Source organism: Parus major, chromosome 3 (assembly GCF_001522545.3).
Source record: "Parus major isolate Abel chromosome 3, Parus_major1.1, whole genome shotgun sequence".
Taxonomy (NCBI): domain Eukaryota; kingdom Metazoa; phylum Chordata; class Aves; order Passeriformes; family Paridae; genus Parus; species Parus major.
This window is the reverse complement of record NC_031770.1, coordinates 100912430-100933449: the sequence shown is the minus strand read 5'-3', so window position 1 is coordinate 100933449 and position 21020 is coordinate 100912430. Positions and strand designations below refer to the sequence as shown.

At 36.2% G+C, this 21020-nt stretch overlaps 1 protein-coding gene across 1 annotated transcript; it reads right to left on the bottom strand.

Annotated features, from left to right (window-relative positions):
* Nucleotides 1-1159: 1159 nt before the first annotated feature.
* Nucleotides 1160-21020, bottom strand: DDX1 (DEAD-box helicase 1). Its single transcript, XM_015621283.2, has 26 exons — nt 20941-21020; nt 18958-19009; nt 18020-18083; nt 17466-17495; nt 17137-17233; nt 15604-15651; nt 15403-15486; nt 14070-14153; nt 13557-13633; nt 12253-12325; nt 12068-12144; nt 11255-11369; nt 10635-10773; nt 9532-9592; nt 8269-8367; nt 7529-7618; nt 6722-6910; nt 5666-5717; nt 5086-5232; nt 4305-4396; nt 3700-3772; nt 3173-3245; nt 3015-3057; nt 2695-2790; nt 1819-1939; nt 1160-1490 (listed from the first exon to the last, which is right to left on the bottom strand). Exons 1-26 carry the CDS (start codon nt 20954-20956, stop codon nt 1360-1362), a joined length of 2223 nt encoding a protein of 740 aa, XP_015476769.1. The 5' UTR covers nt 20957-21020; the 3' UTR covers nt 1160-1359.

Below are 21020 nucleotides of genomic sequence, written 5' to 3'. Positions count from 1 at the left end.
GATATGTATGTCTAAACTAAATGAAACTGATGTTAATCTCAGCTTCAACTGGCAAACATGAATGATTTGATTTCTTCTGCATCTAAATGATTTCAGGCATTGCTATCAATTAATTTTGATTGACTTACAGTTGACAGATTTCATGACTTTTGTCTGACAAGACCAACAAAACATGATAAAACTTTCCTTCCCAAGTTCTAATGAAAAGCATCCCATGTAATCTCCCCTCTCCTTGGGATCAAGTAGTATCACAAATTACTGTAAATGCAATACTTTTTTTTAAATTAATGAGAAATCTGTTTTTTATTACAAATCCCTGGGTCCCTCAGTCTGCCTTCTCCAGGTAACACTACAAATAATTATTTGCTCAACCTGAGTTTAAATTGATTGTCACTGATTTTTGGAAGGGGGTGGAATGTTCTGGGAAAAGAAGACTTCACAAAGAAAGCAAAAATTTACTTGGATTTGGGGTTGTCTGGCATTCCCAATGACCTGAGATATTTGGATGACAATTTGCAGGAACTTTCTAATTAACATTTAGAAGCGTCACTAGAGAAAAAAAGCTAAAAATAAATTCTAAACCTGATAGCAGTAACTTCATCTGAATAAATTCAACCTGTCTGAAAGCAGCACAAGAGGCATTAAATACTTCAACCTATACTGCTGCATGAAAATCTTTTCCTGCAGTTTTGAAATGCTTTTCCTCCAGATTTATGAAATGCTTTGATACTCATATGGTACTTTCCTATGAATTCAAGAGTATTATAGAAATATTCATAACAATATTGCTACAATACTGTAAAATCCATTTCAGAAATTTAAGAACCATTAACTTTGAGAAGACTAGAACTACAGAATCAAAATGCAGTTTTCAGCCCAGATATAGGGGTTTAGGATAACAATAGCTTCAAATACATACTTCAAGTTTGTTTTTTTTTCTTATTTAGTATCTTAAATATAAACAGCTGTCTGAATATGAATCTATCTTCACTCAGCCCAGCATTAAAAATTTACAGTACACAATTAAATAATTTTAAATAGAAATATAAAACTCTCCTCCCGTATTTGTCTAACTACTCTTGAATTTTTGATAAATCAACACACCATGCAAAGAATGATACTGCAAAATTAATCCTCTAAAGAAAAAAAACCAAAACCATTTCATTTTTGAGTTGTTTTATTTTATTAGGAGAACAGCTAACTCAAAGTTAACAGTGTTGAACACTCTTGTTCCTCATGCAAGAAGTGTATTTAGTTTTAACTGCTTTCTAACTACTTCTACTCAGAGACAGTGTGGGATTTTTGTATTTGTAGGGCAGAGTATTTATTAACTCAAGCCTTCTTTCCAGTGTGGCACAATCAGAATGTTCTGAACAGCTGGTTAGGAAGATAGCCAAGATGCAAGAAAGATGTCTGAGCCTCCTTTTCAAGGGCAGCCAACTCTTGTACTGTAGGTGCCAGAATATCCACATGGCCTTTATAGAGTCCACCTGCCAAAAGAGACACAATCTAAATTATGTGTTCAAAGTCATTTTTCAGCAGAACTAACAATGCCCAAGCAGTAATTCACAAAGTTAATTACTTTGTTAAACAAAAAGCACAAACCAACAAAAACAGGTATGCACATACTCTTGTCACTTCCAACCCGTAGGCTGCATGCGACAAATGCAGAAGATAGCAAAGAACTAGCAGTTTTTTATAATTAATTTATTTGTAATCTATGATTTTTTTATCATCTAGTATTCTGTAGTTATACAGGAGGCAACCAGGAAACTAAACACTGTATAGCAAGGGAACTCGAGAGTAGTTAATTCTTACCACCCAGAGCTCTTTTCTGCCCATATGTAACTTTCCCATCAAAATCATCCACCGGTACTTTTATATCTGGTTCAACTTGGGCAATAGTGCAGTTCAAGTGTTCTTCAATCTCCCCCAGCAACTAAGAGGAAAAAACCCAAGAAATCTTTAAGTACTCTTATAGTCCAAGACTAGTCAAACTACTCTTCTGAACAGTCACATTTGAGTAGTTTGAACAAGAATGGTACACAGAAAACTATTTGGTCAGAGATACAGAAGACTAACACATTTTTATTAGCTCAGACTATGCAAGTTCATTTCCAATTTCAGCAGGGTTTTACCCTAACTAGAAGTCTTTATTTCATACACTATCCTACCTGTATGAATGAGGCTACTTTATAATAAAGAGCTCATAGTCCAAGCTTATTTTACCACAGATGAGGTGTATTTGCCCTTCTTAATTAGAGAAAGAAGGGAAGTATTGCTTTCTAACATACATTCACAGCTGGTATACAAATCCCTATGAAAAACCTACTTAAGTGACAAACTATTTCCAGGTTAGAGAAACAACAGCCTTAAGCAATGGTTTTCAACAAACCATTTAAACTAAAGTGTGTAACTAACACCCTCTAAATCTTAACAGATTTTGATTAGGAAGACTGTAAGGAAGCTGAAGATATGACTCCAACAGAATTAGCTGGGAGTATTAAAATAAGATTTTATAATTACACAACTTACAGAACACAGAACTTAGAGTTTTCCAATTTATTCTTTAAATGGTATCACAGGTTATGAACACCCTAAGACTAGCTTTGTACATCAACTACACAGGTCAAACAAGATCTTTATTCCTGAGTCTTTTAGAGGAATTAGGGAACATCTAAGCAAAATCCTTACCTGCATCTCATTGTACCATATGGTACAACCTCCCTCTTCCTTCAGTCTGGTGTTATAGCATCCTTTTCCACGACTACTGCATACATGATACCAAACCTAGAAATAATGGGAAACAACTTCTAAGCTTTGTGAAACAGAGTTTAATATATTTATTTCGACTAATTATAGAATGAAAAAGAATTCAGGAATCTGTTTAAGTTCTTCCATTAAGCAAGGACAAGCAAGCAGTTTTTCAATGCAGGATAACAAGGTCAGATAGCAGCTGTGGATAGAACTTCAGTAAATAGTGTCTGTTCACCTTTGCTTTGGAGTATAATTACCTTTTCTTTCTCCTTTGCCACAAGGGAGATTGCCAAACCCATCCTGAAATATTAGGGGAGAAGGAAGAGAGAAATGTGTTTCAGTAACTATTGCCAACTTGTGAAACAACAACAAAAATACCAAGAAAGCCTGGTGACTGCTCTGAACACACACCTACCTCTCAGCTCTGCCGACTCTCCCGATTCGATGAACATAGTTCTGTTTTTCATCAGGGAGTGTCACGTTGATAACTGTGTAAGATAGATACAGTCCACAGAGAACACAAGATTTTTTTTAATGTAAGAGGTAAGGTCAGAGATCAGACACCTAAAATATGATTTTGATTGCTGCAACTCCTCTCCTTAATCTATGTATATACTTTTATAGTCTATTACAACAGTTACAGGTGTAACCAGCAATACCTGCAATAAAGGCTCTCACTCTCAAACTGATTTCTCCCTGATTACTTTTTGGAAAGAATGGAAAACCAAATGAACAATTTACAAAAATGCAGAACATCATCAGATTTTTGAGAACTTACAGTTAACAACCAAATTAAATATTGCCTAATTTAAGCCTTCAACATCTACATCTCTTAAATTTATGCTACAGGTCATATATTTATTTTAACTAGTGGACAAGACTACAAATATATTGAAACTCGAGTGCAATTCAATAGCTTCATTTTAAAAAATTTTGTCTTACCATATGGAACACCGTGAATATCAATTCCTCTAGCAGCAACATCTGTGCAGATCAAGAAACGGACATCTCCTCTCTGCAAAAACAGAGTTGTAAGGAACTGTTGTGCTAAGTATAGGAAGCAAAATCCCAAGCAATGAAACCATAGTCCTCTGCACTTACTTCACCTTAAAGTGTCTCTCTACATTTAAGAACACTTCAAATAAAGCATGAATAGCTTGGTCAATTTACATCTTTGTTTCTTCCCCCAACACATAAAGCAAGCAAAAATCAACAAATGGCTTAATCAGAAGTAAACTGTAATATTTTAATAACTTTTTTCTTAAAGTAATCAAGTGCTAAAGACTTTAAAAACAGAAAGTAATTACTACAGAGTTTAAAGTTAGGTTTTTAATTTAAAATAAGCCCACTATCTTCTCATTCAAACTCACAAAGGTCATACTGATTACCAGTAGACATCCACCTACAGGAAATGTGCCTCACAATTTCAGGAAGTGGAACATAGAGCATTTGAGAGCAATTTAATTTAAATGGAGAACTAGGAACAAAACACATGAATTTGGATAACAGGAGGTGAGGAAAAAGCCTTCAAGAATCTGCTGCATCACCTTAAATCTTTCCAGATTTTGCTTTCTTTCTTGAGGTTTTCTATCACCATGCAGGCAGACACATGAGAATTGATGCCCCTTCCTATCAGGGCCTGAAAGAATTTATATGTATTAATAACATCACATTTAAGATATGACACAATCATACAGAACTGAAAAAAAATTTAATGGGTAAAGAATTTTCACAGGCATTGAAGTGGAAAAAAATACACAAGACAAGTAGTTAAACACCCTTTCTCCCTCTTCCTCAGAGCATGTGTGTAGCCATTTCTCCTTACTCCTTCCTGCTCTGAATTTCCCCATTTATTCAAATACCTGTCTTAACCTTTCTCCTCACACATCCCCTTTCACTGTTCCTGTGTTTTCTTTCACATATTCTTTTTATGTTTTTGAAAAGAACATATTCTTTTCTTCTTAGGTGTGAACATTTCTTCCCACGTCTCTTGCCCTTACCAACTATCAATTTTACTAGTGTGTTACAGCAGAGGTACCATGTATCTTCTCACTGGTTCAAATGTTGGTGCACCATGGGTTTCCAGCCATTTCAGAACTGTCTGAAACAGGTACAAGACAATTCATTGCTTTTTTTCACACAGGGCACCCCTGCAGCCGCCTGCTACAAAAAAACTCCTGAATTTTATGCCCAGTTAAGTATGTAAAAAACCTGAAGCACAATTTTATTTGTGCTGTGTCCCAGTATCAGTGATCTCTATCATACAAATTTGGTGTTCAGAAAACACAGAAGTGGGAAAAGTGAGGTAAGGTTGATATGGAACATTACCTCCGCCCTGTTGGATGAAGTACTGCTCCATATTATCACAGTCTATTTTAGTCCTGCAGAAAATAATGGCTTGGTCCATCTTGTGCTCTTTGATTGCCCGAACAGTGTATTCTCCTTTAAGAATTTTAATAGCTTCAGACCACATTTCTAAATAAAAATAAAGAAGTTATTTCACTCAAATTGCTTAAAAACATGAAGAACTTTGAAATTTATACCTTGAAGTTCTCTGGTCTTTGAGTAGACAGTTAAACTTTTATTATTAGAGCAAGCAAGCTAAACCTTCAGTTTCTACCTCTCCCCTCCATGCTCCAAAGTGATACAATACAGAAAGAACAAAACCACTCAGAAGTTCCAGGTTTCTTATACACACCAAAAAACACTTGTCCACAAATCTGCAAAGTATATATTCAAGTCTCTTTCCCATTCCCCAGTTACAGAAACACATTTCTCTTCAAGACAATGAGAATGTAGAAATAAAATTTTCGAGGAACATGACTCAAGGCCAGTGTCCACTACAATTTACCTTTACTTCAAAAAATTTACAAAAATTTCATGAACAAATTTTAGTGTTGCTCATTACCTGGAGTGTTAGCACCAGGTCTTGTATTGTCTTTTGCATGTACTTCATCAGTCTAGGAAAAACACAAACAAAAAAGCCCCCCAAGTCAGTAGTGCACTTCACAGAAAAATACTTAAATCCATTAACTTGTAACTAGGAAGAAATTAAAATTTAAAAGTAATCTTAGCATTTTGTTTTCCCACCAGCCATGTTTACCTACCCTTACCTAAAGGCAAATCTTGTGTTTAAGCACACAAAACTTACTCATAAAAAAGTGCAATAAAACTATTTATGTAGACACTGGATAGGGAACACCTTTGAACAACGTGAAGAATTAAAAACACCCAAACAAACCTGAATAAAATGATATGGTAAAATATGGTTAAATCCACATAAACAGTGGTTCCTTGTTTTTTCCCCTATGATAGGCTGAATCAGATATAAACTTAAAATCCAAAAGAAGTAAACTCATACTAACGTGACAAACAGAGTTACAAAGACAAAGAAGGATTAAGAAAACCTATTGTAACTGCATCAGATTTGCGAAGAAAAAAATATAATTCCAAGTTACTCAGAACTTGAAGACTGAAGACCTGAACATCCAACACCTTCACACATGAATAGGTGTCAGGTGAACATAGAATCTGGAGTCTCAAATGCAGTCTGATATGAAACCCTTCCTGTAAAAACTGCTCATCTCACATGGCCTGGAGACAGAACTACCTTACAGAATGATCCATCTTGGCAGGTTTATTTATTTCCTCCTGCCAAGTCAGAAAAGAGGTACGAAGAACAGTAAGGCCACAGACCATCAGCTGTGAAATGAGTAAAAAGGACAGTGTCATTATTCTCTAGTGCAAATCAGACTGTCACTCTATCAAGCTTTTCCACAGTCATGTTTGTAATAGAGCTGTTCAGAAAGAGTTTTATGACATCACTGATAAGATGCTGACTACCATGGAACAAACCATTACAGATTAAGCTGTTTCGATAGTCAGCAAAGATCCTTCCATGTTAGGCCCCTGTTCTGAAGGTTAAATAAGTAAACATGGACAAATAACCTCAATTTTCACTTACTCTGATATGATTCTTGCCGAGCCTTTCCCAGAGTTTATCAGCTTTTGGATTTACAGGCACAACTACATGGTGTACAGTTTCAGGGACAGAATCTTCTCCTTTCAAATCAACCCAGGTGGGAAAATGCATGATTTTTTCAGATAGTTTTTTCACATCAAAAGAATGCAGTGTTGCAGAGCACACAATCACCTGAGAAAAAGAGAGTCATATGGATACTACTGAAGGTAAGATCCTCCCAATCCAAAAAGGTGGGAGTAGAACTGGATGAAAGTTATGTAGTTGAACAGCATAATATAACACAAAAAAAAGAGTCTGGATTTCCTCATCATCAGTCCTAAAGCCACTCAGTTGGCAAGAGTCAGTACACAAAACAAATTGCTTAACTATTCTCTTACAAAGATCCAATAAATTAGAAGGAAGAATAAAAAACACTGAAAGCTGATGAACCAAGATTATTAACACATCAGAAATCATAATGTATGTATTCAGTCATGTTTTGCTATATTTATATCTAAATAATTCAAATTAAATTGAAAACTTCTGAACACTACACCTCAACATCTAGAATACTAAAAATGCATATCCACAGGCAATTACTGAACTCACTGAACACATGTTAGTTTTGGACAAGAGCTTTAGCAAACTCCACTTCAAAGAATCATGCTCCATGACAAATAAAAGTCAACAACTCAAAGCAGAGAATATCACATACTCAAAAAAATAGCCAAGCAAACAAAATAAACAAACAAAAAAACCACCCCACAACAAAAAAAAAAACCCAACAAACCAATCCCAAACATTCTATACCTGAAGTCTCTTTCCATCTGAGGTTATCTGAGGAATTTGACTGTGGATCCTGTTTATGAAATCTGAATAACCTTGGAGGAGAAGGCCATCCTACACGGGGATGAAATAAAAGAGGCAAAGCTGCAAATCTTCTCTCTCTTTTTTCAGTCTTTATACTTGAGTTAAATAAGCAATACACTCTGACTCTTAGAAGTTCTTGCTTTTAATTAGCTGGACAGGTCAATGCATGGTAGGGATGTTACTACTAAGGAGAAAAAGCCCAGTAAAGAGCTTCACAAGAAGCTCAGCAGATACTCCCAGCTAACACCCAAGGCATTTGAACTTTTTGAATATTCAGTTGTACTAAAACAGATCAGAGAGATGCCCTTATTTCACAGCATATTAAGTACAACATTCACTGGCTTCAAGACCTGCCAGGTTAACTAACACTTTTATTTTGTCTTTGTCTTTTGAATTCCCTGTAGTGACAGGGAAAGACTTCAGTACTTTTTAAATATAGTTTGAAATATATTTTTCTATCAGAAAAATTCCAAATAGATTTAACAGAGAAGCTGTGAGGGCAGGTGGGAAAAAAAAAGTAGGTTACTAAGGCTGAAAACAATGACAGGATTAAGCTGGAACAGTCTATAGGTATCTGTTCCACTTTATTATCAAATACTACAGAACAATCATGCCTCACTTTTTTTTGCAAATATTGTATTTTAGAACAGAATTTAAATAGCACTTAGTTCTCTACATACAGCTTCGTCCAGAACCAGGAATCTAACTTGAGATAAATTAATCTTCCCTGTTGAGACCAGGTCATCCAGCCTTCCAGGAGTTCCAACAACAATATCCACCTACGAAGTGCATAAAGAGTATGTAACTAACAAGAGGCATTAAAAGTGTTATCTAAGCTTAACATTACAAGACAATTATCAGCATAATGCTTTGTCTTCTATTAATTATAACTTCATAAAATCCTAGAATAATCTGAGTTGGAGGGGTCTCCTGAGATCATCTGGTCTCCACTCCCCACCTTCACATGCAAATCAAGGACAATTTCCAAGTTACTCTAGGTAGCTGCCTAAAACAATTTTCAGTACTGTTTTTGAAAGCGATCCTACAACCTCCTCTCTGGGCAACCTGCATTTTTGTTCTACAGTCATTTCACTAGCAGAACCTACCTCAGGGATGAAGCCTTCCATTATTTGGGAAGTGCTGTACCCCTTTTTTGCCTTCCCTGAACCCCAAGCTGTGTAATTTTGTTATCTAAAGCCAACAAACAGAATTGTTTTTAAATGGGGATAATTTTTTTTCACGGTGGACGGATACAAAGTCTATCAACTACAGAAATAACTTAAGATTTTACCAAACAGAAGGGTTCACAATCAAGAATTTATCATTCGCATGGAAGTCAAATAATCTTCCAGTTTAAGTAGGCTTAACAGAATATTTGTATTTTGGCAGCTAGAACCACTAGAATATTTATCAATAGTGATGTGTTTTCATTTCCAAAAGTGAGTCTTAAATAAAAACAAGACCCTGTGACTCTTCTCCTTACAGTATGCTTGAATCATTCCATGTACATTCCATGAGTACATTCCATGCTGCTGAAACCAGACCACTTCCTTCTACAAAGGACTGGTTTTTAGTCTAGGTTCATCTTGATAACTGCAGACTATTTTTATTCACAAATACATGGAACAGAAGTTAATAGGAAAACTGTCTTGCTGGTCAAGGACAAATGGCCAACAATTACACCTTTAAGATTTTCAGGAGTACTCATGCTTCAACAGAATTTGACCACTGTAATTTGAGTACTCTTAGTTCTTGTATTGACATGAAAGCAAAGGAACAACTGCTAGACTGGTGCAACATGAGCTTGCTATCAACTGTACATTTCCTTTTTCACATGTTTATTATTCTTATTACATCAGTTAGCACCATTAATATCCTCTAGCAAAATCATAAATTACTTGGAACCCAAATGAATAAATCATATGAAAAAAAAGACAACTTACACCTTGTTCCAGTACAGAGAGTTGATCTCTTGCAGCAACTCCACCAATAATTAGCAGTTCCCTAAAATTACATCAATATATTTGACATTTACCCATTTGTTATATTCAGAAGATATACTAAACATTTGTCTGAAGACTGATTGTTTTATTGATAGCTGACAATTAACAGCTCTGAGCAGTAACTTTAAGAACAAAATAATAGAAAAAGTTAATTTTGAAATTCATCCTTTCATACAGTGTAGTAGTGTATTGTATTTAATTCAACTGAAAGCTCTTGTACCAAACTGTATTTGAATGTGATTACTTTATCACTGTTTCATTAAACAAATTAGCAGCTTAACCAATATAATCTTATAAAAAAACGTTTCTTAAAAATAAAAAAAAAATTGTAACTTAGCTCAATGAAGTTTCTTGTGTCCTTGAAAATTAGAAATACAAATAACAGTAAACTAAATGAATCTTTCATTGTAGCTTGCCCATTCCTATTCCTTAGTTCCAGCAATTCTAGTAAATGCACTCTTATAAACAGATTGCAGTTTAGAACTGGGATATGATTAAGTTTTAGAAGCACAGTCAAAGAGACAACTTAAAAGCAAAGCAACTTATAGAGGATTCATTTTTCAGAATTGCATCTCCGTGATGACTTGTCCTGTAAACACATTAATTAAAGAGAGCAGACACTATATGCAACTACTTGATGGAGATGAAAAACAAACAAAATGAGGAGGCAGGAGATGGGGACATAGGAAAATGTTTAGGAAAGAAAGACAGTAAGCAGATAATGTTTTTAGTCAAGAAAAGCATGTGAAGTCTCATACTAGTTATCACTGATAATTAAAAAAAAAAAACAACCTACCCACGAAATTTGTTATATGAGAAAAAGGCAGTCCAGAGATAAAACACCAAAAACACCCTAAGTGGTCTAACTGTAGTTGCAAAGTCAGAAGTTCAGTTGGTAGCAGATTATTGCTGATAATAATATCAGCAGCACTGCACATATGGTTCACTTAACTACAAAGTGGAAACCTCCCCTCCACCCAATCTCCCCATGAAGTTACATCCATGGAAAATACCATAAATGCAACTACCAAATTCACTATTACCTTAACTTGGGATTATCAACGTATTTTTTGAACTGCTTCACATTGTTCAAAGTTTGTTCTGCCAGCTCTCTTGATGGTTCTACAATCAATGCTTTTGGAGCATTTGGAAGGTTCTGTGCTTGAACCACTTGTGCATTTCCTAAGTGGAAAAAAAAAATCACCATTAAGACAAACTAAATTCTTATTCTGGAATTTTTTTACAGGAAACAGATTTGGATTTTCTGTTAGTAATTAAAACCTAGTAATTCTAAATGCTCCACTGAAAGGTGATGTGATGGCTCTCTCAATTATGAATAACTTCAGAAAAATGCTCAGAACTTACAAGTGGGTGTACTGGTCACGGAGGACGACCCATTCTATTATGGGGTATAAAGACTCACACATATTTTTATGATAACTTAGCTGGACTTCTTTTACCTGATGTACTTCTAAATTCAAAATCTTGAAGACTATCAGTGGTTTAAGAGCAAGAAAATCTGGTACACTTTCAAAAAAGCACAAATATTTCTTCATAACTGCTGTATTAAAGATCTTTCGGATTGCAATTAATGGGACCAAAAGATGCTCTGTAACACAACCTGAATATAGAAACAAGAAATGTTTGTAGAAATTTAACCTACCTGAGTGCTGTGATTTTACAACACTGCTCTCAGGAGCCTTGCAAAGACCAACATAGCCATCTTTTGGTGGAAACTTGAAATCTTCTTCTCCAAAATTGAATTTCAATTCGGCATTCTAGGTTTCAATAAAGTTGTGTCATACACACAGATTCAAGAGACCACATAAAATGAGAAAACTCAATAATGAAAAAAACAGAAGAAGAAAGGAAATAGGCAAGGACTTTTCTTGTCTCATCTTATACGTTCTTCTTCCCCAAGTTGCTGGAACTAAAAGTCATCCCAAACAAACAAACAGAAAGAAGCCAATAAAAAAACCAAGGCATTGTTTTTTCCGAAGTTGTACATTTCTCTAATCACTGAAAGGTTTTGCTAAAATCTTTACTGCTTGAGAGACAGACTCAAAAAGACTAACACAGAAAGAAATAGTACTACATTACAGTAACGTTAGAGTTCAGAACAAATGAAACAGGGTATCTGATTTTCAAGCTATTTGCTTGAATCAGTCAAATGGCAGTAAACCAAAGTTTAGCACACAAAACATAGCACTGTTATTAGGAATTAGTTATCCATGCTGCTCTACCTATAAATTCAAGATTAAAATTTGGATTTAAAATTTAGCTTAAATGGTACTCAAAGCTAACACACACACATGTTTATTACTTCAGTAGTGACTACTGGAAAACCCAAGAAAACTGACTTTACATGCACAGCTGCAGTAACTGTAGGTGGCTATGCAAATTTTATACTTAAGTAGTTCATTAACAAACTCAAAAAAATTATAATTATCTTGGACATCTGTAATATTCCTATTACCTTCAGTACACAAGCTGCAAAAAGTGCTTGGTTCCTTATATGTGGTGGGATATCAAATGCAAGGCCAAGGTCCTTCCCTGAAAGTAGGGTTAGTTCAGTCAGACTCTGCAAGTGTGTGCTTTCCTCTCCCTCCACCCCCATGAAAGCATCCGAAAAAAATTCCAAAGAAAGAGAATAAAACTTACCATTTTTGGAAAATTTTATTTGTCCTTTTTCTGTGTCTAGATAACACCCAATCGTATCATGCATAGTGAATTCCTGCAAAAAAAAAAAAAAAAAGGTTTGTGAAGCTAAGACATTTGCAGTGTATTAAAAAGACTTAGTGCTAATATTCTGTCAGCTTCCAGTTTTCTTACCTCTTCCTAATAAATGCTGATTCTTGAGAAGTCAAGCAAGCTCAATTTGTTTCAGTAAGACCATTGTAAATAGAACACATTTTTATTTGACTACAAGTCTTCAGTAAACTGTCCAATTGATCCTAGATATTTAAGCATTTATTACTGCTTGAAATTTACTTCAAAAACCAAACACAATGGCAATGATACATTTAAGTCATTTATCTGGAAGTATTCTGCACTATGGAAAAGCACATTAGTCATGCAATGTAAATCTAAGCTTAGAACAGCAAACATTGCATCAAAAACCTGTATTTTTAGTATAATAAAAGACTAACTCTTGAAGACGCTATATGCATTTTATATATACTTGAATGCTTTAAGTGTCTTGAAATCTGTTAATTTTAAAGGTATTCAATAACATTTATGTATTATAAACTGCTTCTAAACAACAGCTCAAGAATCACTATTAAACAAGCGACAGTAGTCCTAAAAGTTGCAAGTTTTATGTCATTGAGTTCATTATTAGCACAAAAAGGCTTGATTTACTGCTGTAATACTAATTTATATAAATTATGCTTAACATCTCAATTCCACTGCTACACTACACAAAAAACACTACAGATATTCCTAGCAGGCATTTCAGAAGTGTACATTAAGGTAGTGGCAAACTCAACTCAAAAGAGGTAGTGCACTCCAACTGTACCTTACTAGCACTTAACAATGCATTTTGACAGATTAGAGTTGTCCAATTACTTCTATTTTAATTTCTATTAAACAGTATACGATGCCCAGACTTGGATGTTCAGTGTATACAGACAGGTTGATTTATTCAAGCTACAACTGAAATAAGTCAAGACAAGTCTCAAGAGGTCAATTAACTTTTAACCTGTGACACACAGCAAAATTTTAACTTCTAAATAGGAGTTGATATAATTGCAGTTTAACCACTATCATGTCTCAAGCTTATAACTGCTTTTGTTGAATCTTTTAATAAGCTTTTATTCAAGAATGCTTCAGTGCTCCATAGTACTTTTATCCAGTGAGCCTCCCTTAGCAGTGAGCACTATTTCAAAAGACAGTTTACTGTAACAGCATAAAACTAACATGCAAAACTGTTAATAATATCTCTGCCAAAAACAATTCAAGCTTACCTCACCATAGCTGTCAAATTGCTTGTTGTGAGATTTCTTACCAGTGCCACCAAAGCCAAAGCCAAATTTATCAGTGCCTGAAGACAAGACAATAGGCTTTTATCTTTTGGTTGACCGGTTATACCTTTTCCTCCTGGTATTAGCAACTGAAATCTCCAACACTACAGCATAAACAAGTAATACACACTGCTAACTACAGATTTCTGACCAGGATGCACCAAACTAGTACTTTTGTACCAGTAAATTTTTCAATTTTACTAGTCTCTAGTCATCTTCATCAAAAAAAAAACAAAACAAAAAACCATAAAAAGCAGAAAGTCACTGAAGACAACAAAACACTGTCACCACCAAAGACTTCCCCTTAAATGGAAGGGAAGTAAAATGGAACACGTTATCAACCTGCCAATATTGGGAACCTTCCTAAGGAGTTTATTCTCTGCAACACTAAACAGGACTCCCTCCGTTCCACGTCAATGTAAGAACTAGCTATAGGTTCTTCAGAAGGAAACTCACCCAGATCTAATGAAGCCTGCATAGTTGACCAACCAACTCTGCACAAGCCTTGGTCATGACAGGAAACTTCATAGTAGTATTTCCCTTTAAAAGAAAAAGAAAGGATCTAACACAATACCCAAATTCATTAAGGTGGTTCCGTCTTGCTACTTCCAAGTCCATAAAGATCTAACATTCCCAGTCCCGCTAAACATGTCATGAAATCCCCTACTGTGTTTGTGTGAAAAGGTTGTATGTGTACCTTTGTATGGAATGAAGAATGAGCAGGCAAAAGAGACAAAGTACACACTGAGAAGTAACGTGTGAAAGGCTCCAAAGGAGTGACATGCAAGACAGAAGAGTGCTCCTCCTGAATACACAGGAACTGATAAACTCAGGACACAGGGTTCTGCAGAATCAGTACAAGACCACCAGCATGCCCCAATACCAACACTGCTTTTGTCGCTTGAAGCACATCCAGCTGGCTGTTATGTACACACAGACAGAATTATCTGCACACCCCATGAAAGCAGACTGTTTAGGGTCTTTCTGAACATACCCCAGAACCACTGGAGCATGAGGATGACTTCTTAGTCAAACGTTAGGGTTGGCCTCTCAACTATTGCTACAACCACAGAACTGTGAAATTTTTGCATGCACACATCTATCTGTGTGAAGGCTGCAAGGAAACAACTTGAAGTACTGTGTGCATAGCCATTTCCCAACAAAACCACATTCTGATGAATATTAGTTAGGATTCTGCCTCCTTCAACTCAGTCTGCTATTGATACCTGAAGATTTTTAGCTTTCCATGTATACTTCACGTATTTGTAGCTAGTAGTGTTAAATGCCTAGATATAACTTCCTGTACTTTTCCAGCTTTCTTTCCCACAGTGAACAAACTCCTTGATGCATTCTTGAAGTTTTGTTTAGTCTTGCTTGTTAGTTTACCAAGGACATTTTATTTTGTACCACGTATCATAGACATAATAAGGTAGAGTTCTATTTTAACAGCCCAATCTTATAGAATTCTATGAATCTAATTTGGGGCATGGTTTTCCTGATATTGTGTACCTGCAGGCTTTCAAGTAAAGGTTTGCCTTTCTATTATCATTTTAACGTAGTTTGGGAAGGTTTTATTCTACTTTCAGACATCACTGTCAGGGAAAAAGTAATTTACAACACAAGGAGAACAAAACAGATATTTGTCATTTCCAAGTCTTAAGCTACTAAATTTGGTCAGATGGATAGAAAGCTTTTAATGTAACCATCTACATTAATAATGGCTGACAAGCAGGCATTTCAGCTGAAAATTTTCTAGAAGAGTACTCAAAACACATCACTTTCTATTTACCTTTAGTCACACCTCTAGTTGCTCTGCATCCATGCCATTCTTTAATCTCTCTGCTTTGACAACACAAACCATCCGATCCAATTGCTGAAAATTACAAGACGGTTTTAGTTGAAGAAATTGCCTAATTGCTTTCAAAAGAAAATTTCATGCATGCTTTCCTCTAGTTTAAAATGTTCTTAAGTGAACAACAGGACAACTCACCAAAAGCTGATCCTCTGTCATAGGGGTTCATTTGCCATTTATTGAGCACTAAGTTTGAAAGACAGTAACAAAAAAAGCATTAAATCAACAACACAAGCCTGAAAAACTCAAATTAGAAGTTCAAATTGTTTCTACAACGTTTGGCTTAATTTTGTGGAGAAATAGCTTTGTTCCAATGAAATCCATATCAGCTCAAAATGAAGGCCTACAATCTGAAGGAGGGGCACAAATGCTTAACACAAAGGTATTCTATGGAAGTTTAGATTATTCCACTAAGGAGAACACAGATTAAGTTACTTAAAAATGCAACTGAAAACAATGAAGACTTTTATAAAATAAGGCAGTTTCAAACAATCACAATCAAATTCAGATAGTAAATATCCAAAACTGTATTAAGAACAACAAATTCAAAATGTGTTATTTGCGATTTCTGTTCCAAACTTACATTAAGGTTGTTTTTCAAGTGGTAAGTTAAAATGCTATTACTAAGGAGCTAAGATACATACACAAATAGAATTTGAGACTTCATTTTTCATATGCTCAGAAACATGCTGCAATAAAATCTATACATGATTTAAAAAAAACCCAGATGTCATTTCAATCAGGATTACTGAGTATATTTGCATATTCATATTATATTCTCTAAAGGAGGATTTTAACTTTTTATTTTTTTTTAAGTTGACTTTACTGTCACCAGTGTAGCACTAATTATAATGATGACAACTACTATAACATCCTCAGAGTGTTGTTTGTGTAAATACTGTTCACTTACATAAAATCCATCAATACCACAGACTGGACATAGGTATTGGCTTTACAGTTCCAAGCTAAATTATATGGACGCACAATAGACTCTCAAATACTGTGAGGATATTATCACAGTTACAATCCATTCTATACAGCTGAGTTCTGGCCCTGTGAACTTCCTGCTCAATTCAATGTTTACTAGAACAAATTGTAGCAACCCAAGATGTTGTTACTCAATTCCAAAACCTAGGCAGGTGCCAAAAGGAACACAACAGCTCTACTCAGCACAGCAGAATTGAAAAATCCTACACTGTTACCTCAGCCACACAAAAATATGTTTGAGCCTAGAAGAGCTAGAAGCTAGAACTTTCTGCTTAAGCTCACTTAAGAGGGCCAAACCAACTCCATGGTGTCATAGATGGTCTCACCTATTCCTGCAACAGAAAGATGTTTTTTAACTCCTTCTTTTAAGGTGGACAACACCACCACTTCATATCTTGCAAGGCAATAACCTAGTATGGCTTTCAGAAGAACACTGGAAAGCAAGGTGTGGATCAGCCAGCCTCAAGCTGAAAACAAGAGCACACCAGTTCTTCCCATGATTCCACCAGTAAATTTATATTCACTGTTTAATAAAACATTGAAAGATGATATTCTGTTTATATTATCGCGAATTATGGAAAAAATACTTATCTAATGGCAGGTTAACCTTACTCCTAAAAGTGACAAAATCAGCACAAGCTAGCAGAGTTTTGAATTTAAGGAGTGTGACATATAAAAACTTACCTGCCCCTCCAGTTTTAATAGTGGCTTTTCCTTTCTTGCCTTCCATTTGGTCTTTCAGTGTTTCATAAACAATCTGGATAACTGGAATGCTGAAAGCCTATAATGAAAAGTTACTTTCATTCCACAAGTTATACACTTATTTCCAGCCTTGTTTTCAGGTGCAATACCCACAGCCAGAAAGACTGAAATACATTCCTACATATATGCTGCTAAAGACTATTACCAACAATGCTTGAACACATATACACATTCTCTGCATATATGCATACACAACACCTCTCACCACTTAAAGACTTCTGCTTTCTGTTAATTTAAATTTTATTACTTACACCAGTTTTTCCACTCCCAGTTTCAGCAGCCTATAAGAAGAAAAATACAAGAGTTTAACCAGGAATGTAAGGACTCTTCTAGAATTCTATTTTGATAAACTAAGTTTATTTTTTAGGAAGTATTATTTTGGTTTATGGAATGAAGAGCACAGAGATCCATAAAAGATATGATGAACAGGGCATACTAATCTGATACTTTTGAGGTTATTGATACTGCAGCATTGGCTTAGGCAGTATCAACCATGCTCTATACAGAGCTATGTCAGGTATAAACAGTCAAAAGGAGAGTAGGTGAGATCAGACAGCCCTCATTCGTGTGGCAGTGCCTGTCAAGAAGTCAAAAAATAAAGCCTAATACCCCCAGATTTCATCTGCAAGAACAGCTGGAAACACACCAGGAACTCAAAGAGGCTTTTACCTGAAGAATATACTTTTGAATTAGGACAGGAGAGCTAGTCTAACTATGGACCCATGTGGAAAGAACAAAACTGACCACACAAGCAACAATTAAAATACACAGGATTTATATGAATAGGGTTATCCTGCAGACATACCATAAGTACATCACCACCTCCCAAGATCAATGGGATGGATTCTGCTTGGATATCTGTAGGGAGACTACAGGAAAGAACATATTAACACAAGGTAATGTTCTATGTAAGTGGAAAAATAATTTTTTACTTATATAGATATTCACAGAAACCATGGTCATCTGCAATATAAAGCAGGTAACTGCTATTCCCCCTGGTTTGCAGCAGATTCAACTGCACCTTGATAAGAGACTCCATCTCACATCACTATGCTAAACTATAAAAGAAACTTACTAACTATATATTCCTTGTCTTCCTTTCTTCACATGAGTTTTTCTTTAAAGCCACTTACGCAGCCCTTACTTATATGATTCCTGTTCAAAACCGGAAAAGGAAGTAAAAATAACTAAACATAACCAGCATTTTCAGACAACCAAAGCTAATTAATATTTATCTGAGAAGAAACACAAAGTTTGTCCATGTTGACAACATTCTGAATGACAATTCAAAACAAACTCTGAAGTTAAAACATTTTGGCCAAACAAGGAACCAAACACAAGAATAACAATTTTTTTAGAAGACTGACACACAAGCATTAAGTTTGAAAAACGTAATCACAGACCACAGTTTGGAAAACATGTACTAAACTAGCATCAATTATGTGACAGTACTTAATCCAATAACCCCATGATACATAATAAATAAACCAGAAGCACAGAGCCTTTTGTGAAACAAATGGAGCGAAGCATAAGAAGTCACGCTCTGCTTGTCCAAGTTTAAATGTTACTGCTGCAGTCACAGTTTGTGTTCAGTCTTCCACACTACACAGAAGCACATGATATGCAAAGACAGTTAAAGGAAAACACACATCTACTTTGCTTTAATGTGACAGCAGAGGAGTTTTAAGAAGCATGTCATACATTGATGAAAGGAAAATTAGCGTTTGTCACACTCCTACTTACAGCCAGTCCATTTCCTCCACTGCTTGAGCTATCTCAGGCATAACACCCATCTCTGTAAGACAAGCAAAAAAAGATCCAGCAGTGTTATTAACCTCACATTGCTCACAAGATTGCCAAGCATCAACACTTCCAGCTACAGACACAATCATGGAAAACCACACTTTTTGGCAATAGCATGTGCAGCCTTCACTCCAGCACCCACTGATAGAAAGGCTCTCCCTTCCTCACAGGCAGCTTGGAGAGGTGTCCCAGCTTAGAGCAGAATAAGTCAGGCATACACAGGGCACGGGGGCAGCTACAGACCTAGCAGCAAAAAAAACCAAGCTGGAAACAGAGCACCTCTTCAAGCACAAGGTACTTATCTTTGCACCTTTAAGGAAACTGCCTATGCAGACAACAGGGAAGACTCAATCATAAATACCCAATTTTCTCTACAGTTGAGGTGGAAACAGCAGAAAAAAAAGCTATCCCATACGGACTTTAGTTCACCAAATCTTGCCTGACCCACTTGACAGCATGTACAATAAAAAGCCAATGCTTTGATTTTTTTAAAATTACTAATTACATTTACCTTTGAAAAGCTTTTTTCCTTGGATACCCCTTCTGGAAAACTCACATCAAGGCCTAATGGCTGTACCTCAGATACAAGTTAAATATGGAGCAACATGCTTTTATGTTGATAAATAAATCCTCCATATTTAAAAAGGAAAACAAAAGAAACCTTCAGTTATTCAATACAGGCATGAGGAAAGCAGATCCTAAGCAACCCAAATGATGGCAACATACCATCAAAATAACAATTTATCTGTTGGTCGTCTCTTTGGGTACATAAGGTTACACTACAACAATTCCCTCAACTATAAACATGCACCATTCCAAGCAGAAGTTTTACACACTGGCCTCTGCACTGCCACATGCTGGGCTTCAGACACAGTGTGCATAAGCACACACACACTGAGCTGGGCTGGTGCAGATGGATGTGTGCAGCCAAAAATTATTCTTCCATTTGCTATAATACAAATGCTGTAAGAAACATGTTTCATTTGTAATGTGATTTCAGAAAGCTTCAATATTTTCAAGTGGTGGCCTTCACGCCTACAAAAGTAAGCAATCCACACGAGCAACAAAGTCAACAGCAATTAAAATCACTTCCTACTGATTGCAGGTTAGAAACAAATCCATACATAATTTTTTCCCATATACTTCCAACTCACAAAGTTTAATTCAACATAAAAATACAAGAATTTAATCAAAGAATGACACTGTGACATTCTCCTTAACTACATCCAAGTTAATCCTGCTGCATGCATCCAAACTGATCTCTAGATCTCGGGGAGAAGCTTCAGCATTTTCCCCCCACGATAAGATGCAAAAAAGTTCAGTTAAAAGGAACAAATGAAAAACCCCATATACATTAAAACTTTACATAACTCTGATCTTAGCTGGTTGCTTATTTGTACAGTATCTGCATGGGGGAGGGGACACAAGAGTGATGTTTCCTCCTTTCATAATAATCTTTTGGATTTCAGTTTACTGTTACATACAGTAATAACAAATATATAGTTTATATAATAGACATATTTTGCTAAACTGTATCACGAAGCAGAGCTTCTCTTATAAAAAGCCAGTGATTATCCATTACTATACAGAGAACAGGTACAATAAACCTCGTTACTGAAACCAGTCAGCATAAGGAACGAGGCTAACTTTTAAGCAGCCCCTTTTCTAGATCCACATGTGCAATAAAACCTGCAAAATCATTCCGATAACCACTTCCCCCAGCCTAAAGAAGCCCGAGGACACGGGGAGAGGCACCTATATCCCCCGCAGGCCTCGCAACATGCGGCCTGATGCATGGTCAGCTACCGCGGGCCAAGCTGGGACGGCGGCCCGAGGAGCTCCCCCTGGCACTGCAGGGAACCCGGGAGCCGGAGGGCAGAGGCTCCCTTAGGGCCGAGACCCCGCGACCCCCGCGCCACGTACCCGAGAACGCCGCCATCTTGGCCCCGGGAGCACCGCGAACGGCGCAGAGCGCATGCGCGAGCCCCGGCCGCCGCTTTATG